The sequence below is a fragment of the Limulus polyphemus genome, unplaced genomic scaffold, assembly GCF_000517525.1.
Source record: "Limulus polyphemus unplaced genomic scaffold, Limulus_polyphemus-2.1.2 Scaffold19, whole genome shotgun sequence".
In the NCBI taxonomy this organism is placed as follows: domain Eukaryota; kingdom Metazoa; phylum Arthropoda; class Merostomata; order Xiphosura; family Limulidae; genus Limulus; species Limulus polyphemus.
In genome coordinates, this window is record NW_013665629.1 from 673,920 (window position 1) to 683,633 (window position 9,714).

Consider the following 9,714-nt stretch of genomic DNA (forward strand, 5'->3'; position numbering starts at 1 on the left):
ATATATTACTTAATTAGCTTTGGTGTTGTTTTGGAGGAGACTGATAACAATTCAAGCAAGATAAACATACACACTGTAAGAAATATAATGTATATATATATATATATAATGTATTTGTTTTAATATCCAAAATGTTTGTCAAAAATAACTTGCCAAAATATTCTCTCACTATCAAAATTTTGAAAGATTAGACGTTATGTACATATATTTTGCACATGAAATAAAGTAAGATTAAGCTCTTAAGTAAGCTGTAATTTCAAAGTATAATAATCACATTTCGCTAATTCGTGAAATACACACGAGACAGATCCAACTTCAATAAAGTGTTTAACGTTTTTGAAAGAGAAGAAAGTAAAAATACTTAATAGACCCAGTAAATGGTTCTAAAATGCTAAAAATATAGCATGTAAAACTGTATGTAGCAATAACTACATAATAAAGTCAGGGATATTTATTAGCATTCATATGTAGTTATTGCTTCACATCACGTGCCTGAACAATTTCCCAGTAATGTTAATAGCTTTATAAAGGCAGTTATACTTGCAGTAGACTTTTAATTTAACAGTAGCACCCGTAGGTTTTAATGTTATAGTATTAGAAGCCTCGCAGCGATACTCGGCATTGTTGTCTGATGAATCAACATGAAATGTGTAGGGATTCGTAGTTTCTCTGCCCGATCCTGAATAAGTCGAATCAACTAGCGCACCATTTCGAAACCAGAGTAGTTTCGGTGGAGGATTTCCACCTCGAGATATACAAGCCAGTGTTAATGTATCTCCAACTTGAACGATATCGTCTTCTCGGTAGCCTTCGATTTTTGGTGGTTCAGGAGGAACTAGAAAACAACAACAACAACAACAAAACTCATTATTTAAAAAAAAGAACGAAAATAGATAGATTAGGTTATTACAAAGAAAAATTAACATAATGTTAAATTTATTTAAGAAAATCAAGTACTAATTAATATCTAAAAACAAATACTTGTTACAAAAAACGTTATTCATGACTATATGATTAACTTAAACCAACGATAACAAGCAAAATAAGATCGGGAGTTAAACTTTTACCATGATCTTCAAACTTGATATATGACAAATCCCATTTTATTAATTCATTAATTCACTTCCCCGCTAATTTTTATAGAGATTTATTTAAGTAGTACAAATAAATGCTTATGTTTTCTGAAAATTATAGATAGTTTATTTAAGTCTAAATACACTATAAATATACATTTATAATTTTGAAACAAAGAAAATGAGAAATGATTTCGAAGTCAAATATGTATTGATACCAAAATTGAGATTATAATAATTATAATTTAACCAAATGCTTCTATTTACATTAGTGCTCAAGTTTATTGTGATTAATTACAAATCTTAAATTTAATATCTTAACAGCACGAACCATACAATAACGATACGAAACTCGATACGAATTCTGAAGTTAAACATCCTTACTTTGTGTTTACAAATAATTAAACAAAATATATTTAAACTTACACAAAACTATGACAGTTACGGATGAAAATTTTGGTCGCTTTATTGCAGGATGAATTGCCTGGCATTCGTAGGTGGCGTTGTTGTCGTCTAACTTTGGGTAGAGCGTTGTTGTGATAGAGGTTGTGAACAAGCTGTTCTGTATATCTTTTTTCTTGAACATTGCGTTCTCTAAGTAAAATAACGCGCTAATAAATCGTTTTATCGTACATAGCAAGCACAACAGTAAAGCTCCTAGAATACATCAAATCATTTAAACAAAAACCAAAAGCACACACACGTTTATATTTATTAACATATACCAATTTACGTATTTTTCGAAGCTAGGAGATATACATTCCAGGAAGAAATAATTGAAGATCATTATTCTAATGTGATAGACCAAAAATATGTGAAATACGCTTTTCATAAGCGGAAATGAATAAACATTCTAGTGGGTATTATCGTGAAATGTTGTTTCTGTTTCCTCACGTACTAAAATGATAAAATTAAAAAAATCACTTCATTTTCTTAACATGTAGATGTGCTTCTGACATTCTTTTATTGTTAGGGCTTTTGAATTAATAACTGCTACAAAAATATATATAATATGACAAATCTTTAAACTTAGTTTACCTAATATATCAAAATTTTAGGCCTTTTTGTGTTCTTCCTTGCAAGTTGCAGACCACTGTGCAAAAGTCTATTATAAAGATATAGAAACAGTGTAGTTTCTTTTTCAGTAGAACTCGTTGTTCGTATGTTTAACATAGCCTATTGTTTGACTTTACACGTGATTACGAAACGAACTTTTAGTAGCTTTGTGTTGACCTCTCAAAATCTGTTCTCACATTACTTTATTAACTGACATATTTGGAAAATTGCAAACACAACAACAACACTAGTATTACACCGGTTTCCATGTATATCTTCGTGAAAACTTCGACTTGCTTTTTTTTTTTTACTATTTTCACCAGTGTTCATTTGTATTGAACAGACAGAATACAGGAGTTAAATATCGATGAATCACTTTTACCATAAATAAACTTAATAATAATGAAGGTTTCATGCATTGGGATTATTCACTGTTGTAAATTCAGGCAAGGCCACAAATTATTTTCATTGATTTGCAAAATTAAACATCCATTAAACTGCCAACGAAGAAAGATCTGGGAATGATCCCTATCATCAGTGTGAGGTTTTGAATAATGCTTGTTAGCATCAGTCATTGTACTCAAGTAGTATGTGAAATGTTTTAAGGAATTTTCGTAACTTAACTTTTCACAGCAATTATCTGAAATCCAATAACAATATAAGCTACTGCCCAGCACAATATATTCGTATATATATATGTGTTATGGTTAAAGTTTAAGTAGGAACTATAAATTAAAATTTTCATATAAAAAACTCTTACTGTTCAAGTCATTCTTAAGGTAAGTCAATAATCCAAATACTTTTTACTTATTGTTACCTTTAAGTTCGATCCCATTCTTAAACCATTTTAGTTTTGCTTGCGGTTTACTCAGTCGCGCAAAACACGTGAGTGGAACACGCTCAGCCTCTCGTACCTCGAGGATATTCGCATTTGTTCTGTGCTGAATTTCTACTTTCTGTGGTGGAACTGAAGAACAATTAAGATAGAGTACATAAATACAAATTATGTATATATATATATATTCTTCATATCAATAAATTCTGTACTTTAGTGAAAAGATAATTCCTGGGATAACGGTAGGCTTAAAATGCGTAGAACTAAGTAAATATTAAAATAATATGGGATGATGTTATATTCAATAAGGCGTAATTATGAGAAATTACAGATTATATGAATAAAATGTCAGAAAGTATGTTTCCAATTACAGTTATAACTCTATTTTGCTTATATTAGTGTAAAACCACACAAAGGAATGTCTATGCTGGTGATTTCCCCGTACTATCTCTACGTAAAATATGAATAAAATGTCAGAAAGTATGTTTCCACATTACAGTTAGTAACTCTATTTTGCTTATATTAGTGTAAAACCACACAAAGAAATGTCTATGCTGGTGATTTCCCCGTACTATCTCTACGTAAAAATATGAATAAAAGAAATAAACAAGTGAGCGAATCGTTGTAAATGAACGAACTGTTTTCTACCGCAAAGATATATAGTATTAGACTAAACGTATTTGAACAGACTGAATACTTAAAATTATAAAACTAATGGACACTAATATTATCATTAGAGTTAACATTCGATATTTAACAGGGCAGTTACGAATATTAGCATACAATGAGTCCTCATCGCTGGCAAAAATGTTGAACACTCAACACAATTAAGTTGATTTCAAAGTAGGAAATCATCTCATTGATGATAAGATTGAACATTTATTTTCAATTAGGAGTTAATTAAGCAATTGCTTTCTGTTTTGAGTTTACATCGATAGTTGTTTCAAATTAGCAGAAGAACTTGTAATGTGAACATAAATAATATTATCTTGACAAAAAATAACAAAGAAACTAACCTAAAACAGTAAGATTTGCCTTTTCCCATATCCTTCTATTGTTCAAGGCTGGTCCAACCTGTAAACATAAATGAGCTAATTTCGGTCCAACCGATAAACACAAATGAGCTAATATTGGGCTAACCTGTAAACACAAATGAGCTAATATTTTTGACTTCCTATTCAGGGAACCGAGTAAGAAAAACAGGACTTCAATCACAGATTAAAGTTAACACTAATAATAATAAAACAGTTAATTTCCATTCTATTGTATATTTTATATTCAATCAAATGACTTTGCACAGCAAAATAATGTTATCTGTTTAAAAGCCATCTGCACGTTATTATCACAGTACTTAAAAAAACAAAACAAACTTGTCTTCTTTAGTGGGAGAACTATAGAAGATCCCATGTATTATATAACACACAACTTACAAAAACAAAGCATTTTATCAGAAAAACAGGTACTAAGACTGCTATACCTGACATTCATATTCACCCTCGTCTTGAAGCTGGACGTTTGTTATCCTCAAGTTATATACTCCTCGTAATCGGTCTACTACCATGCCATACCTGGGGTATCCGGGAATTTCAGGATCGTAACCTACAAGTATAATTCATCTACAATTCTAATTAGTGGACATAACATGCTATCCTAATTTAAAAACAAAACGAAACATAAAACAAGTTTTGATTAACATGACAGCGAAAGTAATACACGTTATTTTCAAAGTTAAAGTATGCGAATAATGTGTAATTATCTATTAGCACTTGCTTTATATGTAATACTTTAAAAGTCCCTTTCCTGTAGATTAACGAAGTGTGAAATAATATCTTGATTATAATTTTCTTTTTGTTTCTAATTAATAAAGAAACTTGGAAACACATTTAACACAAAATAAAAAAAATATACATACAGATATTACTTTTTAATTAGAGAATATTTTCGCACAAATATAGGATTCTGCCAATTGAATGAAATTTCTGATTTTTGTTGTCTCTAATATGTATGTAGTGTGTTTTGTTAAACACTTCCTCAAGCGCTTTGCACGAAGAATCATTTTGCAATTTAACTGTTAACTGCTTTTTGATTGAAAGAGAAATCTATGAAAAATTCCCTGCAAAAATATTTACCTATCCAGTTATATTACGCAATATAACACTAAACATAATTAGCATTATTATATAATTATGCTTCTTTTTATTAAACTACTTACTCTTAATAACTTCGAAATAACACTGCTATTAAAAAAGCATTCAAATATATCAACATATAATTACAATCATTAAATTACAAAACAAAACAAAAAAGCGAATACCTTTGTTTATGATAATAATCTAAAATTAATTATAACATCAGTTTGTTTGTAATTAAGCACAAAGCTACACAATGGGCTAGCTGTGCTCTGCCCACCACGGGTATCGAAACCCGGATTCTAGCGTTGCAAGTCCGCAGACATACCGTTGTGCCACTGGGGGGTAATTATAACATCACTGATGAGGAAATAATTTGTGATAAAATTAGAAATATCAATTTTATAGTTTCTTTCATTCCGATTAAACATTATTACTTGACTACTGATTAAAATTTTCTGGGACTGGTGTTGCCCAATGGTTAACGTGTGAACCTAAAAGCTCATACATTTTGTCTTGTTGCTGCAAATTGTTTATTTGTTTTTGAATTTCGCGCAAAGTTACACGAGGGCTATCTGCGCTAGCCATCCCTAATTTAGCAATGAAAGAATAGAGGGAAGGCAGCTAGTCATCACCATCCACCGCCAACTCTTGGGCTACTATTTTACTAACGAATAGTGGATTGACCATCACATTATAACGCCCCTACGGCAGAAAGGACGAGCATGTTTGGTGGGACGGGAATTCGAACCCACAACCCTCAGATTGCAAGTCAAGCGCCCTAACCACCTGGCCATGCCGGGCCTGTTGCTGCAAAAATGATATTCGTATTATGTAGCTAACTGTTTTTGCACTTTAAGAGTGAGGACCATATGCCATTATTTGGTCAAACAAGAGTATCACAAGTGTTATAAGTGGGTGCTGTTGACTACCTACCTTTCGTTTTGAAGGTTATCACTTTAAAATTAGGAAAACGTCTGTGTGTAGGTTTGCGCTAAAATTATAAAACAAACAAAAATATTTTTTTTCCAAATAGTCGACTTATGTTGTAACTAATCATATAACAAGATCTTGTAAGATAATAAAGGCAAATTTTGATTATCATGGCTTTATTTACTCCAAGTAATAAAATAACAATAAAACAGAAGTAAAAGAATATTCCTTCAAACTCTTTATAGATTCCTAGATGAGTCTTGTATTTGGTATTTTTTATTGTATTAATTTTACTCAAAGTTACGCTTACCATTTGCTAACAGAATAGTATTTTTTTATAAACACAATGCTGTACAATAGTGCTATCTGCGCTGTGTTCTTCGCAGGGATCGATCCCCATATTTTAACGTTATATGCTTTGAAGTCACTTGAAAGTGAATATTTAGTTGTTTAAAAGTTTTTCGTTTTTTTTTAGCAAAAAGCTACACAATGGGCTTTATGCGCTCTGTTCATGGCGGGAAATCAAGCCACAGATTTTAACATTTTAAGCTGGTAAACGTACCGTTAACCAACCGGGATATAGCTCGTTAACTTTAAACTAGATATAAAATAAGGATAATCTTTTTTTTGTGTTTAATTTGATTTAAGTGATAACAGATAAACGTAATTTAATTTTTAATTAGTGTATACATGTATGTATATATATATATGTATGTATGATTGTCATATATAATACACAAATTGAAGGTTACAGTAAAAATAAACAATTAAAAAACTTCGAGTTTAATTGTATAAAAATGTTGTTGTTCTTCCGTGAAGCAAAACAATGAGTTATCTGCGTTCTGTCCATGGCAGAGAATCGAGTCACGGATGTTAGAGTTGTAATTCTGTAAACTTGCCTTTGACTCACGGAGTCATTCTTTGGCGATGAGAAACAGTTTTAACATAAGTAGAAAAAAGCATTATCCCTACAAGTTCGTACGTATTTCTTAATATCCTATCGAAGTGGAGTCCAATTTACCCATTTCTTCTTTTGGGAAAAAAAAATTCTGGTAATTTACATTGTGGGTGAAAAATTGAAACGCGTCTTCAACATTTCCCTTTCACGTTGAATAGTTGGGTTTCTCTCTGATTTTTTAAGTTGAAATATAGTGTTTAACACTTGTTATGTTTGGTGTGAACGCCTTTTCTAAGCTGGCAAAACAGAATTATAATTAATTATACTTATCATAAGACATTCGTGTTAGACCTTTTATATTTTCAATACTGCCTTCTTTATTCAGACCTTTAGTGCTTCTCATAAAGAAAAATGTATAAGAAGATATGCCACCAATGGACATAAAGAACATAGTGCGACTGAAATACTATTATGTACGCTTCTTCTTAAAATAGCTTAAGAAACTGCATAACTGTTTAGGATTTAATACTAATGCTCTATGACAACTATAATTAATGTTTAATAGTGTTCGCTTTGATGTAAAACAACGTCTTTACCTTCATATCAATATTAAATGCTTGAATAAGAATTTCTTAGGTACACGAATCGATAGAAACACTTTTGTTTTACAATTGTTTGAAAGATTCATGAATTAATGCAGCTACTGTATGAGACTGAAAGTTAAAAGTTTGATTTAGGGGAAAAAAAAGAGTCAAATCATTTATTTTATTCTTATTTTTTTTACATGGCAAGCAAACTATCTTGGTATTTTTCATTCACAAGCATTAGCTTTTGTAGCTTCTTCGACGTTCGAGAAAGAGCGTGTTCATGTTTACAAAGAGTGAGCATTAGTTTTAGAAAAGTGACAGAAGCTGAAGCTATGAAACAGCCCAGAGGGAAAAGTCTACCCTTGTGCAGACACAAATCTCTCAAAGCCTTTCACATTTTAAGTAAATAAATTGGTTTCATTTGAAAAGCACATGGCGTCACTGTGACGCCAATGGAAAAGCCATTCTGCGTTCTTGTAAATAAATAAATGCACCTACGACTAATGACTGTCTGTTTCTACGCGATACTTTTTATAAATAGAAAAAAAAGATCTTTTTTTCCCATAAAAATACTCTATGCTGTCTAAAATTGTAAATGCCATAATAGCAACAGGAAATGAACTAGTAAATAGGGTATTTTGGCCTTTGCTTTACACTAAACTCAAAGATTTAAGAAGCAATAATTTACTTAGCTTACGGCACTTTCAGAATTACTCTCTGGTGTATAAGAATAGCCTTGATAATCTATTCAACTCTTCGTCTCAATGCCATTGTTTCTCATTTTAATTATATTGACTGTCCTTATACATTAGCTACTTACTCATGTTTTCATCGTCTTTAAATGCCATTACACATTAATTACTTGCCATGTTTTCATTTCGTTTGAATACAATGACTTAGTTGTTCAACTTATATTAAATGTTGTCTAATTGTTGAACATCATTAGATATTAGACTTGAAATCAACCATGAAATATTTATTATTCATCCTTTCTTCTATATTGCGAGAGATCATGCTATCCCTTGTGGTACCAATAACCTGCTACAATAAGTCAAATCCCAGAGATCTAGCTAGATAATTTTTTTTGATATAGAGATGGTGAAATATTAATAAGGACAGACACGCACGCAAAAGTGGGGGTATACTAGTAAAATAATTAGACAACTTTCACATTTTATGCGTACATTGAAAAATTACAGATACATATATTATACCAATACATTATGAACTGACTATACATGGTATTTTTAATTGATTCTAACATGTCTTGAGAGACTCTTTTGTTCATACATACCTTTTTCATTTGTATAAATGTCACCAAACATTTGTAAGCGTTCCACAGCAGTTTTTTTCGACTCCTGTTTTTGGCTATTTTTAAGATTTTATTGAAACAAGAAGAAAGGTTTTCTTAAATTGTGACTAGCTCTCGTTATGGGTCTATAAAGCGAAAAGATTGTTAAAGGAAAGACAGATGTTCAACAAGTTCATATAACTATCGTATTTTCTGATTTGGAAACGGTTAGATATGACTTAACTTAGAACAGGTTATGAAATAAATTTAGATATGACTTAACTTAGAACAGGTTATGAAATAAATTTAGATATGACTTAACAAAAAATATGCAGGATAGAGGGTCTTATTATCTATAGATTGTAAATGGCGGACAGGAGCTATTTTCATGACATTGCATTTGTTGAATAGAAGTTATATAAACATATTCCTAGAGAGCTCTAATATATGTTGAAAGTGCAAAATATATGAATGAAGTGCAAAAGAGACTACTAAGACTTTTGGGCGCTGAGATCCAATCCAGTGATACAATTATATGTTTTGTGGTTAGTAAACTTTTTATCTTTCCTTTAGTGTTCAGATATTAATGAAGATTATTTTTTAATAAACAAAACTGTTAACTTCCTACACATAATTAACTTTATTGAGTCAATAAAACCGCCATAAATTTAAAAGCAAATAACATAACGCATTACTCATACCTACTCCAATATTTAGACTTTGTAGGTCTATAATATGCTACCCAATTAATAATGGTTGGAGACGGCTTGAATGGGTAATGAAGAAAAACTTTAATGTAAGTTTAACATAATAGCAAATGTACAACGTTTCGACAAGGTTTTGTCATCATCAGGTCGAACCTTGTCGAAACGTTGTACATTTGCTATTATGTTAAACTAATATTAAAGTTTT

The 9,714-nt window shown here is 30.9% G+C and overlaps 1 protein-coding gene across 1 annotated transcript in view; it reads right to left on the bottom strand.

Moving 5' to 3' along the window:
• Window positions 1-9,714, bottom strand: part of LOC106457828 (nephrin-like) — a 120,308-nt gene that overhangs the window by 26,042 nt on the left and 84,552 nt on the right. Inside the window, exons 3-7 of the mRNA XM_022384092.1 lie at window positions 4,442-4,563; window positions 3,981-4,038; window positions 2,947-3,096; window positions 1,500-1,667; window positions 545-835 (exon numbers count right to left, since the gene is read on the bottom strand). Of these exons, the coding sequence (XP_022239800.1) occupies window positions 545-835; window positions 1,500-1,667; window positions 2,947-3,096; window positions 3,981-4,038; window positions 4,442-4,563 (789 nt within the window). The remainder of the gene's footprint in view (window positions 1-544; window positions 836-1,499; window positions 1,668-2,946; window positions 3,097-3,980; window positions 4,039-4,441; window positions 4,564-9,714) is intronic.